Source organism: Castor canadensis, chromosome X (assembly GCF_047511655.1).
Source record: "Castor canadensis chromosome X, mCasCan1.hap1v2, whole genome shotgun sequence".
NCBI lineage: Eukaryota > Metazoa > Chordata > Mammalia > Rodentia > Castoridae > Castor > Castor canadensis.
In genome coordinates this window covers 43,069,138-43,092,532 of record NC_133405.1, presented here as the reverse complement: position 1 = coordinate 43,092,532, position 23,395 = coordinate 43,069,138, and the positions used below count along the sequence as shown (strand labels likewise).

General features: G+C 34.8%; 1 protein-coding gene across 1 annotated transcript in view; it reads left to right on the top strand.

Annotated features, from left to right (window-relative positions):
- Alg13 (ALG13 UDP-N-acetylglucosaminyltransferase subunit) overlaps positions 1-23,395 on the top strand; it is a 68,752-nt gene that overhangs the window by 8,577 nt on the left and 36,780 nt on the right. The window contains 9 exon segments of the mRNA XM_074063342.1: positions 12,010-12,043; positions 12,046-12,165; positions 12,167-12,352; positions 12,917-13,000; positions 15,080-15,130; positions 15,864-15,910; positions 17,530-17,602; positions 21,130-21,211; positions 23,053-23,215. Coding sequence (XP_073919443.1) covers positions 12,010-12,043; positions 12,046-12,165; positions 12,167-12,352; positions 12,917-13,000; positions 15,080-15,130; positions 15,864-15,910; positions 17,530-17,602; positions 21,130-21,211; positions 23,053-23,215 — 840 coding nt within the window.

Below are 23,395 nucleotides of genomic sequence, written 5' to 3'. Positions count from 1 at the left end.
TCTTGCACACATTTATACTGACTTTAACTTGACCCCAAAGTACATAGAACTACCTCTCGTTTGGAAGAAAGATATGACCGTCACATTGTATGGTAAAGCTTGTAGGATCAATCACTTATAGGAATGGCATCCCAAATATGACCGTGCTGATCCTAAGAAATATCTTAGTGGTATTTAAGAGTTTGTCAAATAATGGTACCTGTTGGAGACTTGTGGTAAAATAATATTTAAAAGCCAAGTATATGAGAAGCATAGCTATAATGCTTTTTCTAGTAAAAGATTACATGGAATAAGGATTAGTATGCCACCAGATGATGTTTAAATAATTATTAAATTGTTAATCCGCCACATGAATATTCTAGTGTAGTCTTTGAATTGTATAGTTCTTTTGTAATTCTTAAAATTTTTTGTAGGTGGCTAAAGGTGAAGACAAATCTAACTTCAAACAGGATGTAGAACATGTGCTTTTCTACAATGATACTGATTATTGAGATAGTTTGAGGGGATTTATATAACATCTACATTATTATATACCACCTGTCTTTGTATTTCACTTCTAGATCTTTATTCGTTTGTGACTTTTTACTACATCCTGGCCAGAAGTATTTTTATTGACACTCTCATAATTTTGAACATGATTTTATTTTGGTGGCTACAGTTCTGTTCTCTAAGGCAGTAGTTCTTAAGATTCTTTGTATTGGCAAATAAGCCTGTGTAACTCAAACACGTCTCCATATTGGGCACATTAACATCAGCCCAAGTACTTCTCCCATAGCCCTCCCCAGTCAGTCCTGACTGGGGATAAATATTTTAAAATATGTAAAACTACTGCTTCTTCCCTAATTGTACATATATACACAACTTTGCAGTAACTTCGGGGACTTTACAGGCACCAGGTTCAGAATAGCTAGACTGAGACAAACTTCAGTAACATTCCTTTTTCATTGTTAATTAATATTTTGGTGATGATAACTCCTTGACTCCTTTATAATTAAACCCTTCTGATTTAAATACATTCAAGTTTAATAATTCCCTGTTTCTATAATGTAACACAAATCTTTTACTTTCAGGCATGCCACATGGTTGGTTTGATACCTTAAAAATCACCTGTGAGGGAAGGTAGTATTAGTAAATCACAAGGGAGAAAAAAGATTCAGAAAATTACTAATTTAGGGACAGGATTTAGGAATGTTTTTCACTTCTAAACTTGGGTAGTGTATTATCTATCAAGTCACTTCACACTAGCAGTGGAGAAATAATCTTGTACAAAACTATCCTGTGCAAATGTGGAAATGAGCATGAAAAAGATGCAATGTTTGCATGCCCTCTTGCAGACATTATTAGAACAGTGACTATCAGTTCAGCAAACAAGGACTTTAGAAAGCACACTTGACAGTAAATGAGTAAAATAATTGTCACCAAATAGCCTAATGTATACCCTAAAAAGTTACTACAAATAAGAATAATTCCATTTTCCTTCTTATCCATGAGAAACTATGTTAGACAAAATATTATGGGATATAGACAATGAGTTGATAGATAAGTATGAATTTTAGTTTCAAAATCTGTTGTTTGGTATGTTTTAAATGAAAAGAGTTTACGATTTGTTTTGTCTAGTTTTGTTTTAAAAACTGGTACTTACATGTTTCCATAGAATTCACAATAAATACTGAATGATAACAGAAAGCAGGATCTTCATTGAATATCATTTAAAAATTCATACTTAGTCTCTAGTTGTCTTAAGTGTAGTTATCGTAAGTCTAACAATAACAAAACAACCCTTAGTATTTATGTTCCAGTGTAATATTATTTTAAAGCAAAGTATTCTTTTCCTTTTAAAAAAATCTGTATTATAATGCTTTGGGTGAAGTGGGGAAGAGAAGGAAATGAAAGCAGGTGGTTCTTGGTAATTTTTATTCTGTGTAGCATTTTTGAACAAGGATCACTGAGCTGGGAAATACATTTTTTATTCTTGTCTTGATTTTCCCTTAAAACTTGAGGACAATGTTGAGCCAGGGCTGTGAGACTATGTTTCTATTTCAAACCATTGTGTTCTCTTCCTTCATAAACTCTGCTTTGCTAATCTATTTGAGTGTTCAGTATGAAAAATGATGGGCTCTACTTCTAGGGAGCTATTGAAAATACTTTTTAAAAAGTTTATCATTACATTTTCAGTGATGAAAATCCCTAAAAAGATGTTTTATAGAGTTGTTTCTCCCAATTGTCTCCATGTTGTTTGGTACTAAAAGTAATTGAAATGTATTGTTTAGGACTACATTTTTTAAATTATCTTTTGGGCAGGTTCTATTGATATACATGTGTTTATTATCTTTAAAAATTAAGTTTGTTTATTTGATTTGGTAAGATTAGATTTATATGTGCTAGTCAATCCAACTTTTGCCAGGGTAATAAGCTTAAAGCTATTTTTATTGATAATAATCACAAACTTAACCACCTAAAGGAAAGGAAAATCTCATACCATTGAATCACAGAATAATTCCTTAGACTTGGAAGCAAGAGCTTAGAGATCATATAGTCTGTTTCCATTTTACAGAAAAAAAATCTTTGAGACCCAGAGAGTTTAGAGTAGCATAGCCAAGTTCATAATATTTTCATGATACTGTATTGCTCCTCAGAAAATAAAATAACTCAAAAGCATTATGTTATATTTACTTACAACTATACATGTCACATATAATACATGCTTAAAAAAATAATTCCAGGTGTATATACCGCCTTTAGTTGATTGAAACATGGAGTGTTATCTTAGAGTTAACATTATTAATATTTAAATGTTATATTGCCAGGAGTTTCTCTGTTTGATCAGTGAAAGAAGATATAAACAATTCTAACAATTAAAGCCACAAATCACATTTTCTAGCTAAATTTCAAAATAAATAGTAAGCTAGGTGTGGCACATCTGTAATCCCACAGCTCGAGGTGGTAGAGAAGCTTGTTCACTCAAGGCCAGCCTGTGCTACATTTGTGAGACCTTCTCTAAAAAATGTAATGATTATAAAATTAAAGCATGTCAATTTCCTGATGGGACAAATATGTTATTTTAAGTTATTTTAATTTTTTTATTGACCAGAGAATAATTACTTTAGTGGACCACTTTATCAGATTGCAGCTAACAGTAATTAATATTTAGTTAGGCACTTAGGCATTAGCCACAGAGCATGCAATATCATATGTAATTATTACAGCAAACTTAGGTTTCACCACAGAGGTATGTCTATGGCACCATTTCTCATACTTTTTGAAACATTAAGGAGTGGTCTCTGGAAGAAAAACTGGGAAAGGAGAGGTCAAATAGTTACTTGAAGCATTGTGAATCTTAAAGATAGGCTTGTGAGATACAGCGTTTAATGAATTTTGGCCTTGCCATGATCTTTTTAGGAACACAATAATTTGTCGAACACATTGTTCTAGACCAGTGGTTCTCAGAGTTCTCTTGACCAACAGTATCATTGTCACCTGGGAACTTGTTAAGAAATGCAAATTTGGAGAATCCGTGTTAGGCCTACTGAACCAGAATCTCTGGACAAGTAGAATCTGTTTTAACAAGTCATCTACTTGAGAACTACTGCTCTAGAGGTTTATAGGATCAGAGTAGTTTGCTGTGGAAAATATCGATTTGGGATTTCAAGTGCAATAGATATTTGAAAGGACAGTTTTAAATATCTTGAAATTGCTTTCTATTATATACAAGATGAAGTCTAAACATTGTCCCACAGTTTTTTTTAATCCTTTTGTATTAAGTTGGAGAATGTAATCTGGATCTTTGTTCCTATCTTTTCAGCTTTGATAATGTGATTATAATAATTGTGTGACTATCAGGATGTATATATGTATATAGTTTTAGTTGCAGGTATACTCCTCATTAGATGTGAAACTGAACAAGTCTTGTAATTATTCAAAACCTCATCTGTAAAATAAGTGATCTCTTATGACTATAAAAATATTACTTATTTTCCCAGCTTGTACTTTTCTCTTTGTTCATTAGTAATAAAATATTTAAATTTAATTTTTATTTTTTATTAAGGTAGTACATATAATTATAAATACTAACTAGTTCTACAATACTTATTATAAGAAACAACAGTCTGATGTTTCAGTTTTCCCTGTCTGATCCTGCTTCTTATAGGTGACCATATTATAATTTTTGGGTTTTATAAATACTATGCTCAACTTGGTTCATGTTTTTAAAAATTGAATATCATCTACATGATTTGTACATGGAAGAAGAGACTTAATGCTATTTTACATTGATAGATAGTAATTGTTGACATTGTAGTGTACAATGTGAGGTTTTGGCATGTATATACAATGTGGCATGATTAAATCAAGCTGATTAACTTACTCATTTTCTATCTTACCTATCATTTTTATGGTAAGACATTTAAAATTTACTCTCAATTATTTTGAAACGTATTATTATTGACTCATCACCCTGCTGTGCAATAGTTGTCTAAACACGTCCTCTCTATCATTGGTGAAAGACAGTTTTTTATTGATTCAACTCCATACATATTTTTGGTCTGTTCAGATTTTCTTTTTCTTCATAATTTAGTCTTGGTAGGCAGTCTTGTGTCTAGAAATTTATTTTAGGTTATCTAGTTCATTGGCATATAAATGTTCATAGTGTTTTCTTATGATCCTTTGCATTTCTGTGGTACCATGTTGTAATGACTTTTCTTTTATTTCTGCTTTTATTGATTTCAGTGTTTTCTTTTTCCTAGTTAGTATAGCTAAGGATCTGTCTTTTTTGTTTATCTTTTTTAAAAACCCAACCATTTCATTGATTTTTTTCCTACTGTTTTTCTGGTCACTACACTTTGTTTTACTTTTTCAGTTTACTTTTTATTTATTTTTGGCAGCACTGGGGTTTTGAACTCTGCCTCATGCTTGCTAGGCAGGCGCCCTTACTGCTTGAACCACTCCACCAGTCCTTTAATTTAATTTTTAAATTAGCATACATTGGTTATAAGAGGGGGTTTCATTATGATAATTCCATAGATGTGTGCAGTGTACTTTGAACAAATTCACCCCTCCATTTTATCTCCTTACCCTCCTTCTCTCCTTCCCCTTTTTCAAACAATGTTGGTGGGCCTCATTATGCTTTCTTTATATTAGGCATACTTTGATTCTCTTTACCCCTCAGTATCATTTCTTTTTCCTGTACCCATCCTACTGATCCCCTCCCAGACAATACCCTTTTTACACTCAAGTCCTATTATTATTGTCATTATCATTATCGTTGTCATCATCATTGTCATTTTAGGTCTAGATTCCACAAATGAGTGAAAGGATGGACTATTTGGCTCTTTGATCCTGGCTTATTTTGATCAACACAATGATCTCCAGTTCTATCCAGTTTCCTGCAAAAGACATAAGTAAATTTTTACTTATGGTTAAATAATACTCCCTTACTCTGTGACTCTGTGGTACACACACACACACACACACACACACACACACCAGTTTTTCTTTTTCCATGCATTGATTGTTGGGCACCTCTCCTTCCACAGTTTATCTATAGTTAGAACAGAGCTATAATAAACATGGGTATGTAGATGTCTCTTTTGTATGTTGTGCATTTTTTTCCTCTGACCTTTCTATTTTTCCTTCTGCTAACTTTGTGCTTAGTTTGTTTAGTTGAGGTGTAATATTAGATTATTCGTCACCTTTCTTTTTTGACACAGCCATTTATCGTTATGAATTTCCCTTGTAGTACTACTTTTGCTGCATCCTATATGTTTTGGTATGTTATGTCTCTTTTTTTGTTTGTCTCAAGATACTTTTTTTTCCTCTCCGATTTCTTCTGTGATGCATTGGTTGTTCAGGGGCACGTTGTTTGATTTCCACGTATTTGTGTATTTCCCCAAATTTCTCCTCTTCTGTTTGAAGTTTCAAGCCCTTGTAATCTGAAGATTCGTTTTGTGGCTTAACACATGGTCTTTTCTTAGAGAATGTTCCATGTGCACTTGAAAAGAATGTGTATTCTTTTGCTGCTTAATGGAATGTTTTGTTTTGTGTCTGTTAGGCCCATTTGTTGTAAAGTGTAATTCAAGTCCATGCTTCCTTATTGATTTTCTGTCTAGGTGATCTATGTATTGTTGAGAGTGGAGTACTGGCTTCTCAAAAAGGTGGCTCATATCTCTCTTTCTCTTCCCCACTTTGTTTCCTATCTTCCCAATTTAGTTTTAGCAGTTCTTGTGTGATCCATTTTCAGTATTGACCTTATTATGATTACGTAAGTACAGTATTGTTCACATCTGAACTATGATGTAGTAAGTGTTCATGATTTCGTTTCCTTCCTGTAAAACTGTTTTACCTCATTTTGTTTACTTTTTCTTTTGCTCTGTTTTTGATAGAAACATGTACACAATCTTCAACCAAAGTGTACATCTCCTTGTAGTATATTTAAACACATCAGGTTATCTACAACTTTTATTCTTTTTTTGGCAGTGCCAGGGATTGAACATAGTGTCCCTTGTATGCTAGGCTACTGCTCTACCACTGAGCCATATCCTTAGCTCCTAGTTACTCATATTTTTGAAATGACCACACTGGAGTTCTGTGCTTTCATTTTGTCTGAGCTGCTCATTCTCTGTCTAGACCTACTGAGTTTGTCTTCTTGAGATTTCCCCTTCATCCTTATCATAGAAATCCCTTTGAGTCCATTTTGTCTTGAATCTCTTGTTTCTAGGACTGTGTGTCCTCCCCCTTATTCTACTCTTCCACTTGATAGCTCAGTATAGAATTTCAAGGTTGGAAGTAATTTCCCATCAAGTTTTTAACTTCATTGTTTTCTTAATTCTAGTTTTTCTGTTGAGAAGTTGCTACTCACATTCATGATTTTTTTATATTTGTCCTGATTTTTCCTCTACGAAAAATTGAGGATCTTCTCATCATCCTTTGACTTCAGAAACTTTATTGTTTATTTTTTGGTGGACTGGGGTTTGAACTCAGGGCTTTGTGCTTGCAAAGCAGGCCCTCTGCCACTTGAGCCACACCTTCAGTACTCCAAGGAAATTTTATTGTTATATGCAGTGTTGATGATCATTTTTCATTGTAGCTACTTCATGGTCTCTTGATTTCAATATGGATAGAGAACTCATATCTTTGTGTGGTAGAATTTTTATTATATCATCATCTTCACCAACATTACTTCTTTTCTACTTTCCTCATCTCTTTTGGTGTCTCCTGTTACTTAAATGTTGATTCTCTTTGGTCATATAATTTTCCTATTTTCTTTCCTATCTTCCTATCTGGTCTGTGAGCTCCGTAACTAAATTCTGTCCCTTCTGCTTTTTGTTCTATTTTTAAATTTAAATACAGTAAAATTAACATTTTTCTTACACAGTTTTACAACTTTTGGCAATTGTGTGATCATGTAACCACTATCATAGTCAAGGTACAGAACAGTTTCTTTACTCTTATACATCCCTTCCAGCCATCCCTTTGTAGTTAACGCTTTCTGAAACCCTAACTCCTAGCAACAACCCATTCATTTTCCCTTCCTTTAATTTTGCCTTTTCCATATATGTCATATAAATACAGGCATATATTCTTCAGGCTATTGAATCTTCTTTCACTAAGCATGATGTTTTTGAGATTTAAATATGTTCTTATATGTATCAATATTTCATTATCTTTTATTACTGGGGAGTATTCTCTTGTATGGATATACCACAGCTTGTCCATTCACCAATTGAAGTACATTTAGATTCTTTCCAGTTTTGTTGAATCATGGTTATCAATAAATTTACCATAATCATTCACATGTGGGTGTTTGTGTGACTGTTTCTCTTGAGTAGATACCTAGAAGTGGAATTACTGGGTCATGTGGTAACTATGTTTAATTTTGTAGGAAACTGATAACTATTTTCCAGAGTGGCTGTATTGTTTCCACTAGCAACATGAGAGGTCCAGTTGTGTGAAATCCTTGTCAACACACAGTATTGCCAGTTCAAGTTTTAAAATTTTATTCATTCTAGAATGTACGTAATGTATCTCATTAAATATATACAAATGGTTGAGGCTAGAGGTGTGGCTCAGTGGTAGAGTATATGCCCATCATGCTCAGGGCCCTGGGTTTGATCCCCAGGACAGAAAAACAACAACAAAAAGATAAAATGGCTAAAAAAAAACACAAGAAAAGAAAGTCTATTATTAGCCACTGGGGAAATGAAAATCAAAACCACAGTGAAATTCCACTTCACACCTAATAGGATGGCTATTATCAAAAGATGGAAAATAACAAATGTTGGTAAGGAGGTAGAAAAATTAAAACCCTGGTAAGGAATATTAAAATGGCACAGCTGCTACAGCTGCTGTGGAAACGTTTAACAGTTCATCAAATGGTCATAGAATTACCATATGATCTAGCAACTCAAGATAATTGAAAACGTGTCTAAGTAAAAATTTTGTATGAGAATGTTTATGCATAATAAGTAATAAATATAAGAAATATTATGCATAATCAAAAGTGAAAGCAACCCAAATTTCTATTAACTGATGAATAAATTGTGGTTTAACTATACAATGGATTGTATACTACGACATGGGTGAACCTTGAAACCTTTTGCTGTGTGTATAAAGCCAGTCATATTACAATTACATATTGTACGATTACATTTATTTTATACGTGCAGGATAGGTAAATCTGTAGATCAAAATGTAGATTAGTAATTGCCTGGAATTGGCTATAGGATATAGGGTTTCATTTTGATGAAAAATTGTAGTGATGGATGCACAACTCAATATATAAAAAGTAATTGAATTACATACTTTGAGTTATTTGTATGTGACACATCTCAATGCTGGTATAAATTCACTGGTTTTAAGAGTACAACCCAGTAATTTTTAGTGAATATACAAAATTGTATAAAGATCACCACAGTCTTAGAATATTTTTCTCATTCCAAAAAGATCCACTCTGCTTGTTTGCTGTCAGTGTATATTCCTACCACAGCCCTGTAACTACTAATTTGCTATCTTCATAGATTTGTTTTTTTGACATACTTTATATAGATAGAAACATGTATCTTTATTGTTTATCTCTTGGGATCATATATCTTCTTTAACATAGAGGCCAGTTTCTCCACATCCTTGTTAATACTCATTGTGTTATTTATTATAGCCATGCTGGTAGGTGTGTAATGATGTCTCATTGTGGTTTTAATTTGCATTTTCCTAATGGCTGATGATGTTGAACATCTTATGTGCTCATTATTCATAGCTTTTGCTCATTTTAAAAACTGCATAGTTTTCTTAAATTGTTGACTTTTGAGAATTCTTTTTGCCTTTTTTTCTTGTGGTACTGGAGATTGAACACAGGGATGCTTGCTAGGTAAGCGCTCTGCCACTGAGAGTCCCTGAGAGTTCTTTATATATTTTTAATACAAAGTTTTTTTGGTTAGGTATGTGATATGAAAATGTTTTCTTCCAGTTTGTTACATATATTTTCACTCTCCTTAGAATATTACTTGTAAAGCAAAAGTTTTAATCTTGATAAAGTATAATTAATCAATTTTTTTCTTTAATGCTATATTTAACAACTTTGCCTAATCCAAGGTCTTGAAGTTTTTTTCCTGTGTTTTCTTATATAAGTGTTTGCTAAAGAAATTTAAATTTATACATTTATTTCTGAGGAAATACTGGTTCAAATTAAAATATACAATACAAAAGCACATCAAGTGGGTGTCCTTCCAGTCTTTTGCTTGCTGCCTTCACCCTCTTGGAAACCAGCCAAGGGATACACCTAAATTTGATTATATTTTACATTTAGATCTGTGACTTTTTTGAGTTTATTATCTTACAGGGTATGAGATATAGGACAAGGGTTATTTTTGCATTATGACTATTACTTTTCTGGCTCTATTTGATGTCAGTACTTTTATCTATTAAGTTGTATTTGCATCTTTACCAAGGATCAATTGAACGTATTTGTGTGGGTTTACTTCTGTGTGCTTCCTTTGGGTGTACTTTTCCCTCTGTCTATTTTTTGTCTTCCTGTTCCTCTCTTTTCTGGTCTTTGTTTCCAGTTACCTCCTGTTACTTTTCTCTGATTCTCTCCCTCTCCTGATTTTCCCTTCTTCCATTCCCTTATTCAAAATGAAGTATATGAGTTGTATTAGTTGAAGTTTTATATAGCATATTTTTAGCTTAAAAGCAATAGATAGGATGAATTTGTATTTTTTATTTTTAATATATGCCGAAATTCATTAACTTTTATAACCCTTGATTAACTCTTCTCAGTGAAGTACTAATCTTAAGATGGTGCTTCCAAACAGTATATTTCAGAACTTTTGCAAAAGGCATCACTTCTGTATTGTGGTTTCATTCTTTTCTTTCTGGTGGTACTGGGGTTTGAACTCAGGGCCTCATGCTTGGTAGGCGGGTGTTCACTTGAGTCAGGTCCCCAGCCCACTGCGATTTCTTTAGAAAAGAGCAAGTGGTTAAGGTAATTTCAAATTAGCACGCTAAGGGAAGTCAAGATTTTTATTCCATGCTAACTTATTTAATTCCTAAATTACAAATGATTATTGACAATTTTCATATGGAGTCATAATTACTATTGTAACCACGGATACAAGAAAAACAGATTGCTTAAATATTGCAACTTCTCCAAAGCCAGCTTTGGCTTAATGTATCTATGTGTTTTTGGATTTGGGCATTTGAATAAAAAATAAGACACTTGATAGTGGAATCAAATAGTGAGTGGTCCTGTCTTTTCCCTTAATACTGTACTTGATTTTCTCAGCATCCAGAGCAGTTTTTCTGGCAAATATAATACATTGAAATCTGCCTCTCATGTCCAATACCTCTTATATGTGTTACAGCATCTTTATTGTATCCTAATAGAAAGTCATTGGGTGAGATTTTCATGCTTCCATTTGAATTTTTATTGTTTCCACTTTGAAGTAACACTCTTTGCATTTCCCTTTTTATTAGTGCTGTACAGTTGTTTGGATACACTTCTCAAGAATTGTAGCAGGGTTTGCTAGCATAGTTAAAATAGGTTTAGTTTCTGTAATACAAGCAGATGGTTATCCTTCAGCCTCATACCTGAAATATCCACATAATTGCTTTGGCAATTTACTTTGCTTGAATCATGACCCATAGATGAAGGGAGGTCCCTCCTCCTTTGTTTTTTAAAAAGATATATTTTTTTCATAGGGTCCTCCTTTTGTGCCCTGGCTGGCCTGGACCTTGGTCCTTCTGTTTATGCATCCCATGTAGCTGGGATGACAGGCATGAACCACCAGGCCCAACTTTATTTTTTAATTAGTTGAGATGGGGTCTTTGTGGGGCTGCCTCCAACCAGGATCTTCCTGATCTCCACCTCTCTTGCAGCTAGGATTATAGGCATGAGCCAACATGCCTGGCTTTAAAAAGATGTTTTTCTTTTTGTGGTACTGATGTTTGAACTCATAACCTTGTGCTTACTAGGCAGGTGCTCTACTGTAGCTTGAGCCACAACACCAGCCCTTTTTGTGTTGGGTCTTTACGAGATAGGGTTTCTAGAAGTATTTGCCTGGGGCTGACTTCAAACCATGATTCTTCTGATCTCTGCCTCCTGAGAAGCTAGGGTTACAGACTTGAGCCACTGGTGCCTGGCTAACAAGCTGTCCTTCATGCAAAACCTTAGTAGTTAAATTCAGATTTATTCCCCATGCTTCCCTGAAACTCTGAAGGGAACAGGAAATTTGCAGACAGTAGTTGAAAATTCAGGCACAGATCTTAAAACAGACTAGTTTGCATTCTACACACCTGATCTTTATTGTAGTTCCCTTTACAGCCTCGTGCAGCAGTTGCCTGGAGTTAAACTGCAAACTCCGTTTTCCTCTGGTTCCAGAGCTCAGCTGCTTATGCATACTTTCCTCAACCTTAGACTGATTGGGTTAATCCTACCCTTCAGCTACTGAGCACCACCTTCCTCCTGTGTCTCCTCAAGTTCCCCTATTCCTGGGGCATTGGCTCTTCCTCTTCTTTTCACAGGGTACTGCCTTGTCCTGGGCTATCCAGCCCCTTGCTTCTCCTGCTCCTGGGAAGTGCCAAGATACCACTCCGCTGACTCCAACTGCCATCTCGTGCCTAGACGTTGAGCTGTTTTCTGGATACCTGCATACACAAGCCCTTGTCACCATTACCTACTCCTTCCTGTGCCCTGCTTGTTCCTTCTTTCCACACTGTGTGCAAGATGAATAAAGGGTGGAAAAAGTACTGCGGCCAGAAGTCTTTGAATGAGGCATCAATGGATGAATATTTAGGCAGTTTAGGTCTGTTTCGGAAGCTGACTGCCAAGGATGCCTCTTGCCTCTTTCGGGCTATTTCTGAGCAGGTAAAGCAAAAAGAAACATGTCTTGCCTATACTGACTTTTCAGAGTTTGAGATTTGTGCAGTGATCCCGTAGATTCACCTGTAGTTTACCAAAAGAAACAAAAGCATTATCTTTTCTATTTCTTAGCAAAAACATTCAGGCCTGTATGAAAGCAGGTTTTCTGATTATTAGTGCAGACAGTCCTACGGTGTGTGCCATTGCTGACTAGTCCAAATATATTTCTTTACCTTTGCTACCTTTTCTGTTGTTTAAATGCCAGTTTAAAAATACAGGCAGTGTAAGATAAACTAAAGAAAACTAAAGTTATCTTGATCCTTTATAAGTACCCCCTGAGTTCTATGCCTAAGAAACAATTTACAGCCTATGCACTTAAGGATTAGAAGGGAGCACAACAGAAACGCCCCCATCTCATTAAAGTTTACATTTTTAGTAAGATAAGGACTTAATTTCCCTATTTTCTATATACATTCTAGATGAGGGAGGCTTGCATCCAGTTCATAGTCTTGATTTAGAAGCGTCTATTTTAAATGACTTTTGACGGTGAGTTGCTCTTTTCTTTTTTAGTTGTTTTGCAGCCAGGTCCATCATTTACAAGTCAGGAAGGCTTGCGTCTCATATATGAAGGAAAATCAGCAAACATTTGAGTCTGTAAGTAGAAATATGTATATTGGGGAGAGTTGTTGGTAAAGTAGGTAGGCAAAAAAATTCTAATCACTTACATATGAAAATTATTTCATACAGTCTCCTCTCTTTTCTCAATAGCAAATATTTAATTCCCAGCTGGTTTTCCACTAGCTAGCATTGTTCTGGACCTTCTCCCAGAATTCAGTTGTTTTGTATTCTAATAGAAAAAATACTGGGCATGGTGGCACATATCCATAATCCCAGTACTTGGGAGGCTGAGGCAGAATGATCTCCAGTTAAGGCAAGTCTGGGCTATGTAGTGAGACCCTATCTCAAGCAAAACAACTATTAAGAAAACAATTTTTGGTCTTTCTTACTCCCCCTCCACCCAAGCCAAACAACCTCATTCTCTAAAAAATTACATTTTTACTGCCATATTGTGTTATTCATACCACTGTTTTCTCAGACAATTAATAATTGATGATAGGTTTGGCTCCATCAGCTAAGATTTTAAAATGCACCTTTTAATATACGTGCAAGCTTCGTCAGTTTGAAGAACCTTGTAAAACTTAGTTGTCAGGAAACAAATTAGTCTTACTGTATAGTTTTTAAATAGTAATTGGAACTGTGCCACTAATGATTGACTTTTAGTAAAACAACTTTTATTGGACACTTTGTACACATTCAGTATTTGAATTTTTGTTAAGGAAACTAGAAGTTTTGATAAGGTCTGATTTGAAGTGTGCCCTTTCTTTTGGCATTTCATTTTTTGCATTTCTACCCCTTCCAGTACTAATTGTTTTTCCTTGACTGAATATTATGAGTATTTGCCTGCCTGCTGTTTGAGGTTTACTCTTAATTTTCTCAACAGGTTTCAGTGAATTTTAAAATACTGTGATGGCTTCTTTAAAGCTTGTTACCTGAAGTTGATTATATTCTTCTCCACACCTGGGGAAAGGATTGTGCACGATACTCAAATGCAAGACCATGGTGTAAAGCAGTTTATCTCAAGTATTTATGTGCATTACATCACCTGGGGATCTTGTTACACAGATTCTGATTTAGTAGGCCTGAGTTGAGATTTCTGCATTTTTAGAAAACTCCCAAGTAATGCATGCTGTTGGTTTCTTGGACTACATTTTGAGTAACAAAGATATGTGTAAAAATTTAAAACTATAAGGGTGAGTCTCAAAATGATTACACTGAGTGATAGAAGCCAGATATCCCCAAGAGAAAGTTTATACTGTGTGATTGCCTCTTTAAAAAACTCCAAGGGAAAAAAAAACAACTAATCTATAGTGACAGAAAGTTTAGGGGCCCAAGAAAAGTATGGAAGTGATAGACACTTCATTACCTCAGTTTTGAAAGTGGTTACATGGGTGCATACATAAGTTAAAATTTAATTGATTGCACTATTTAAATTATGCAGCCTACTGTATGTCAATTAGATCTGAAAACTTAAAGTGAAGAAAAATTATAAATTGATATTTTAAGTCTAGAGGTGTTTATGCTTTGAACTAGAAATATATTTCCTGAGTTTATTCAATTTCTTGCTTATTGAGACATATTTTACATATGATCAAATTCTCCATTTTAAGTTGAGCATCTTTCGTTTTGACCATGATATACACAGTCATGCAACTGCCATCATTGCCAGTATATGGAACATTTCTGTCACCCCAAAAAAGTTCCCTTGTGTCCTGGGCTTTTTTGAGATTAATGAAATTCTTTTTAAAATTCCTCAGCTTAACTTTGTAAGTACATGTCTCCTGTCAAATTTGAAACCTTTACAGTCATTGGCTTGCTTGATTTATGAAAATTATCAGGTAACTTAAGTTGGCATTTCAACAGAAACTCAGTTATATCATTGGATGAAATGCACTGGTATATAGATAAGCCAATTTCTAAGGTGCTTTTCTAGTTTGGCTTTTTGCTACTTCTTTTATTTATGTTATAATCTTCTTGAGGTGCTCTGCATACTAGTAATTTAATACCATAAATTTTAAGCTGAACAAAAAGCTCACAAGGATAATATTGCAGAATATAATCAGATTTCAGTAATGCTATGTATTTGGTTAAGTCAAGTTTGTTTTATTTTTGAAGTATGTGGAGGGATCTTTTGAGAAATACCTGGAACGGTTGGGAGATCCCAAGGTAAGATGAAATAAGGGGAATTTGATCTTTCCAGAGTAATTTAGAATAGTAACCTAAACATATATCTCTGTCACTATAGCCAGAACCAGCATATTTTCTTAAGTAGCCAGGTGTATTGAATGAAATAATTATTGCAAAAGTTTAGAGGCTGGGAATGGCCTATTTTGTGTTGAGTATTGAGTATTGTCTTAATCTCATCATCCATAGACTACTGAGAATACACACTGCTTAGGGAAAGGGGAAATGTTGGGAAATTTAAAGCCTTCTCACTTTAATAGGGGAGGAGGGTGGTAATGTTACTAAGAACTCATTATTTTTGTAATTTAATAATGCTGATTTATACTTTATTGTATGGGAGTAAAATCCATAAGCATACTATTTAGAAATAACTTTTATGTGATAAAATTAATTCCATTGTTCTGGACTTAAAGTATACTTACTAAATACCCTGGTACCTTTGTATTTTATACTAGTTCCACTTTTGTGCCTTTAAATCTCTTCCATTGTGTCATTATTACCTAATGGCTTAGAAGGGCTTTAAATCCATTTTTTCATGATAAGTTTATGTCATTAAGTAACTATCATATTCTAATCCTCAGAACAAGTTACAGTGTGTTCTACAAATCCTCTATCTAAAACAATGCTAGATAGCTAAAAAAAATTGTTGAACTTGCAAAAACTTCTTCTTAGCTATAAGATGCCTTTAAAAGCTCTGTATACTATTTATGTTTAGGAAAGTGCTGGCCAACTGGAAATCAGAGCTCTTTCTCTAATATATAAGTAAGTTACATCCCCTTTTCTTACAGTGTGAATGAGTGTGTGTGGGTGAGCGGGCATGCACATGTGTGCGCAAAAGGCTTCTATTAGTCCATTTAGGGTTGGGCAAATTTGAGAGTTGATATATTGAAGATGTAGAATGAAAAGGTCTAAGTAAAGTCAGTTTAGTATAGTGTTTGGGTGTTACAGATGCTATCTGTACATGTGTTTCAGTTTGAATGGAAAAATAAAGGACTTAACCAGCTAGAATCTGGATGTGGTGGCACATATTTTGTAAGCCTGTTATCCCAGCACTCCAGAGGCTAAGGGCAGGAGGTTTGTGAGTTTGACTCCAGCCTGAGTTACATATCCATACACTGTCTCAAAAAGCAAAAACCTGCTGGTATTTCCTGTAGGAAATCAGAATATTTATCTTAGAAAAGTTGAGTGCTTAACTGTGCTCTTTTTCATGTATTCTTATTGGAACAGTATAGTTCCAATAGGCTGAAAATTGTTTTGGGGAGTGAAGAAGAATCTTAGCTTTTCCAATGGTTTGTGTACCTCAGAGGGTCACAGTACATAAACACACACATTACTTAAGAAAAGTCTCCTTAGGAGCATGATACTTGGGGTGGGGGGGGAGATGGAGTAGACAAATACCTTTCTGTTGCTTTGGAAGTTCCATTTGGTCTTTAAGGATACAAAAATAACTTTTGAGGAAGCTATAAGGTTTTGAAAAATAGCTATGTAGAGGCTAGTGGAAATCTTCATTTGAGAGTCTGATCTATATGACTCCTTCACAGATTTTAGAATGCTGAGATATGTACTTGGTTGAATCAGAACCCTTTTCTAATGGGGACTTGTTCAAGTCAGTGTTTTGAAGTCTGATCATTTCTTATTAAATCCAGTATAGAAGTATAGTCGAGGCATTGAACAGGTAGCTAATCACATTTATTTAGCCTCAGCCTCTTAGGATTACAGTTTGTTGTCACCACCCCTGGCTGACTTGTCATTTTAAAATCATAAATCAGCTTTGAAATTGGGCCTATGCCTGTTTTTGTATGTACCTTGAGATAAGAATGATTGTTTAAAAAATCTTGAATGATTAAAATGTCAAAAAAAAGACTTTCATGGTGTGTGGAAATTAATATGCAATTCCAATTTTAGTGTCCATAAACAAAGCCTATTGGCAGCAGTCATGCTCATTCACACATGTATTATCTGTGCCTGCTTTCATGCTATAAAAACAAATTAGAATAAACCATAAACCATATGGCATGCAGAAGCTAAAATTGAAAATGTTTATTATCTAGTCTTTTATCCCTCCCCCCCAATTTGCAAACCTCTGCTTTTTGGGTCCCCCCAAAACTCACATTCATATAATTGTTAATTTTTCTCAGTTACCCCTCCTCTTTCCCCCAAATAAAGATACATTTAGAAAAACCCTTAGGGGTGATTAGCTGTCTACCTTGAATTAATATAATATAGCTTCTTTGGAGTATTTTAAAGCTAAACATCAAGCTGAACATTTGTATTATTTTATAGAAATAAGGTAGGTAGTTTAAAAGTACAAATACTTGTTCCTACTTCTTAGATATACTAACTTCTCTCTTCCCACCCACCTTTGTTTTCTACTGATGTAGTCGGGATTTCATTCTTTATCACCATCCTGGAAAGCCACCAACTTATGTCACAAATAATGGCTATGAGGACAAGGTAAGATGAATCAATGTTGACTAAATAAAAGAAATTGAATGCTCTAGCTGACTTATCAGGATATCAAATAATATTTTAAGCCTAATTCATGAAAAACAAAGTGTAAATGACAATATGATATCCTTTTCCTCTTCAGTCAGTCATCCTCAGTATTGTTAGCTACCTCTTTAAACAGGTCTGTTCTTGTTACTGTAATAGGAAAAAAGTAACACTTTAAGTCCTAATTGGCTCATAGTGACTGGAAGATAAGGCTTCAATTCTGAAGCTAGGCATTCAGTTTCCTAAAGGTACCAAACCTCCTTACCAGTTTCATTATCTTCCATCCTTAGGATACCATGCTTCCAGATAGCCCAGCTTTCATATTTTCTGTGTATTTGTACCTCAGATCTCAATTCCTCTAAAACTTTTCCAACTCCCCTGGAGTTATTTCTTCCTTCTTTGTCCTTCTTTGCCAGTTCCCAAGTAGTTACGGTATTTATAGCCTTGAATTTTTACTTGTGTCTGTTTCTTTCATGAGTAGGAAAATTTCTTGAGAGCCAAAGTTCTACTGCCTAGTTAAGTGCTTGGAAAATAGTAGGAGGTGTTTAAGAATACTCAACAATTGACTTGGTTTTCCACATAGTTTTTTTCCAAAAAGTTTTTAAGAAAAACCTTTTATCCTGAGTATATGATTAGTGAATATGGGGTTATGTAGTGTATTAGTTTCATAAGTCTTGTTTCATATCATGAGACACAATTCTAATGATGATAAGGCAAGACTAGAAACTGGGAAAATTTTATTATGCTGTTAGAATAATCTAGGGGAAAGAACTGAACTAAGGAAGCGATATCATCAGGAACAGAGAAGACTGAATAGGCGATAACTTAGAAGATAAATATAAATTGTGACACTATAGTTACTTTACCAATGGCTACCATCTAATTTGTTCAAATAACATTAAGCCCCTATAGTGTCAGCAAGACTTTTCTTGGCTTTGAGTATTCCAAAATACTAACCTTGGTTTCCGAAGGCTTAAGGGGTTATGAAGACAGACATGGAAGTAATTACAATGAAGTGATAAGTTTTATAATAAATGTAGAAAAAGCCGCCTCTCTGCTTTAGGGGGGTTTAGAAAGCTTCGTAGGTGATAGTCACTCATTAGAAAATGAGTCCATCATGTGTGAAGGGCAGTCTATTCAGAGGAAACCCTGTATGCAAAGGCATGGAAGCAAGAACCCTTTTGGGACTTAAGTAGATGGATGTGGGAAGGGTAATGCTAAAAAGATAGAGTTAAATAATGAAGGGTAGAGAAAGCCATGTCAAAGAATTTGACTTGTTATTGTACAGAATAGTCAATTGACACTTTTTCTTAACATTGTTATGAAGATTTTCAAATGTAGCAAAGATAAAAGCGTTTTAGAGTGAGTATTTATATACTACCTCCACCTACAGTGTGCTATTAACATTTTGGTATTATTTTATCACATATCCATCCCTCTATTAATTTACTAATCCATCTTTTAAAAAATCTATTTTAAAGTAAATTTTAGGTATCAAAGCATTTAATTCTAAACACTAGTTGAGAGTATTGAAGCAAATACATGACATAATATAAATTGTTTGCAGAAGCAGCGTGTTAGCTTTTATATTTTACCAATTGTGTAAAGCAGTGCCCAAGATGAGATTTGGACATTTGATCTTTACCAGGGATCTTTAAACTTTCAGTTCAGTTATTTCCTCAACATTTTAATTTTTTTTACGTAGAGAAGTTGATTTATATAGCAAACATCTATGTACCTACCACTTAGTGCCTACAATTATACAGTTCCATTTTAAATGAGTCTTGTGCATCTTTCAGAGATACCAGCTAATTAAGGGAAAAGATCATCTATTGGGAATCATAAGAATACAAAAACATCAGACCATTTGAATTTGCAAACCAAAGAATATCACGTATGAGGCTCATGCACACATGTATGCAGAACTAATACTTATTAGCATTTGGTATTTGCACAGACTAGTGATGTGTGTCGTATTTGGGAACTTAATGGGTATGTTTGTTCAAATTAAAGTATGGAAAGGCCAGCTGCTTATGTTGTGTGACACAACATTGCCTAAAACTTTGTTGATTTATCTCAGTTTAGGTTTTAAAATTTATGTATTTGTTCATTAATTTATTTTCGTGATGCTAAGAATTAAGCCCAGGGCTTCATTCGTGTTAGGCAAGTACTGTACCACTAAGCCATACCCTCAGCTTCAAGCTTCTAAGATTTATATTTGAATTGTTTGGGTTCTCAAAAATAAAGTTTATTAAAATTAGTTGATGTTGCTAGTGAATCTTCCAAAATACACTTTAGAGCAAACTGTCAAATAAATGCCTAATGTCCACTTTGGTGTCTTTTACCTTCTGTGTTGACTTATCTCTGCATCTACATGCTTATTTTCAACTTCCTAAATGTATTCAGTGTCAAAGTGAGTGCTTCTGAAAGCTAGCCATCATCTCACCTCACAAGCTTTGTCTAGAAAAAACAGAAATAACATACTTATTTTAAGCAAAATAAAACTTAAATCTGGAAATGTAGCATTCCCATTCATTCGCTTCAATTTAATACACTTAATGGTAGCAAGTGTTAAGTATTAGCTGGTATCTTTCTATAACATTCTCTTTCCATAAACATTTTTAGTAATGTAGATAGGCTTAGACTTAACATTTTGTTACTTCTCCTTTTCAGTTATCTATCATCAGTAATACAGATCTATCCCATTTTTAACTGGCTTACTGCTATAACATCCTGCCTGCCCCCTCTCAAACATACCACCCGCAAGTATGTATAGCTGCATCCCAACCTCAGATTTTCCAATAAAAATTCAAAAATATTTTAAAGCTGTTATGTAAACAAATCTCATGAAATGGAGCATTTACTGAAAAATTTTGGTTAACAAACATGGCCTTTGAATTGTTCTGGGGAAAAAAACCTAAGGATTGAAGGAATCGGGTACAAAGTTAACCCCTCTATTTTGTAGCCATATCAGAGCCTTAATTCAGTGAGAAGAGTCTCCTTCCTACAGAGTATATTGATACATTTCTATTCAATACAATGCATAGCCTTTTGAATTAATTGCATACAGTCCCTCTCCTCTCTTAGTCTGAATTTGGGATTTTTGAGTATTAGGATATTTGACATAACTTCTCTAGTCATTCTTAGAAGTTAAGATTAGGCTTTTGATATGTTAATCTTTTTTGTTATGTTCAGTGATTCAGTTTGTAAATTTCCCCATCTTAGTGCAAATTTGTAAATCAGGACTTGTTTGGTATATTCAAGGAATGTGATTGAGACTCATAGTGTAACTTTACTAGTGATTTTAATCTTGGCAATTAAAAATTACAAATTTTTTCTTTATGAAGTATAGCTTGTAATTATTTCCATTTTTAAAATCACTTTAAAAATAATAAATTCTCTTAGATTTTTATTAAATTCTGATTATCAACTTAATTTCATAATTGTAAGATGTGATAATACCTTAATTTCTCTGTGTTTTTCTTCAGATACTACTCTGCTATTCAAGTAATGGCCATTATGATTCTGTGTACCCAAAGCAATTTCAATCAAGTGCAGCCATTTGTCAGGGTATGTGAAGGCTTTTTATAAATAATTGGATGTGATTTCAGATGATTTGGTACAAATCCTTAGATTGAAGGACCCACCAAAAATAGGACTCTTTTAGAACCTTGTTGGTACCTATAGAATTTGCATGCTGTGTTAAGATTATTTTTACATTATTTTTTTTAAAGTCTTGCTGGCCTGTGCCACCTGTTAACCCATGGAGCACTGAGAGCTCTGGGGCCTGCTTATGCAGGGGCACAAGTTTCCCTGGTGTTTCAGGATGCGGAGTAGCAGGTCCTGTAGTGGTGGGGGAGCTTGGGGCCCCAAGTTCCTACTGTGCCAGGAAGTAGGGCTTACCATGGAGCCTGGAGGAGTTGGAGCTGCATGGAGACTTCAGGGGCAGGGGAATTGAGAGTGTTGAGCTTATTCTTCTGTGATTAGTTGCTTCTCTACTTGTGGACTGAGAAAGGGTTTTGCTTCTTGCTTGTTATGGGACCCTGTGGGTGTCTTTTGGAGTCCCCCATCTTCTTTCTTGCCAGCTACTCGTTTGATATGGACTAATACCCAGAATCTAAAGGGAACTCAAAAAACTCAACCCCCAAAGAATAAACATCTCCATGAAGAATTGGGCACATGAATTAAATAGGGAATTCTCAAAGGAAAAGGTATAAATGGCAAGTAAATACATGAAGAAGTGTTCAACTTCCCTAGTTATAAAAGAGATGCAAATCAAAACAACGCTTAAGATTTCATCTCACCCCAGTTAGAATGGCCATAATCAAAGGTAATAACGATAACAAATGCTGGCAGGGATGCAGCAAAACACCTGTTGGGAATGCAAATTAGTACAACCAGTATGTAGATTCCTCAAAAAGCTAAAGATGGAACTGCCATATGATCCAGTAATACCATTCCTGGGCATCTACCCAAAGGAATACAAGACAGGATACAGTAGAGACAGCTGTACACTGATGTTCATTGCAACACTGTTCACAATAGCCAAGCTTTGGAAACAACCTAGGTGCCCTACAACTGATGAATGGATCAAGAAAATGTGATATATACACACAATGGAGTATTACTCAGCCATAAGGAATTATGACATACGGTTTGAAGGTAAATGGATGCAATTGAAGGACATCATGTTAAGTGAAGTAAGCCAGGCTCAGAAACACAAAGGCCGCATGTTTCCTCTCATACGTGGAAGATAGATTCAAAAGATAAACATAAATACAAAATAAGCATGATCATGTACAAACTCTGATGTAGAACATGTTTGTAACAGTGGAACTACTCCATGGAACTCGGGGAAAGAGGGAAAGGAAAAGAGAATGATAGAGCATCAGTAATACCGCATACCATAAGATATGAGGGTCGGGGATATAAGGATGTGTATTGAAAGCTGTTGAAAAATGGGGGGTGGGCGGTAAAGGGGTAAGGGAGAGTAGTGGAAAGGGTTGAATGGACCAAAATAAGGTATACCCACAGTGGGCATATATTGAGACACCCCTTTGAGCCTCAGTTTAAATATTAATAGTGAAAACCAGGACTATAAAATAGGTACAGTGTATGGGAGGTACTAGTGGTGGTGGGGAGGGTGTATGAAGAAGATTAAAGTGATGGTTTATGGTTGATGGATTTCATATACCTATATGAAACAGAACTAAGAAACCTCTTGCAATTGCTTTAAGTGGGGTGGGGAGAGTGTTGAGGGGGAGAGACACTGGAGTCAATGTAAAGAGTGTACAATACAAGTCGAATTGAAATTTTCACTGACTCCCCCCTGTATAATGAATATATCCTAATAAAAAATTTTAAAAAGTCTTACTTCAGTAACTGGAGTTTTAGCCCTTTTTTCCCTTCAGCTGTATTGTATGAAATTCTCTATAAAGACGTATTTGTTGTGGATGAGGAAGCATTGCACACTGCAGTTGAGCTGTTTCGAAGTGGGTCCAGAAAGAACAAAAACAATGCTGTGACCGGAAGTGAGGATTCCCATATTGATTACAAGAGTTCAACTCAGGATAGGTAATCACGTTTCTGTCTGTCTTCATTTGAGAGTGGAAGTGGCCTAGCAAACTTATGACATAGATTGCATATACACACATACATGTATGTTTGGGAAATATTTTTTTCAGTGAAAGGAAATTCTAGCAAAAAGATACATTGGTGAAATGCTTAGACTTTATGGATTCTGTTCAAGTCACA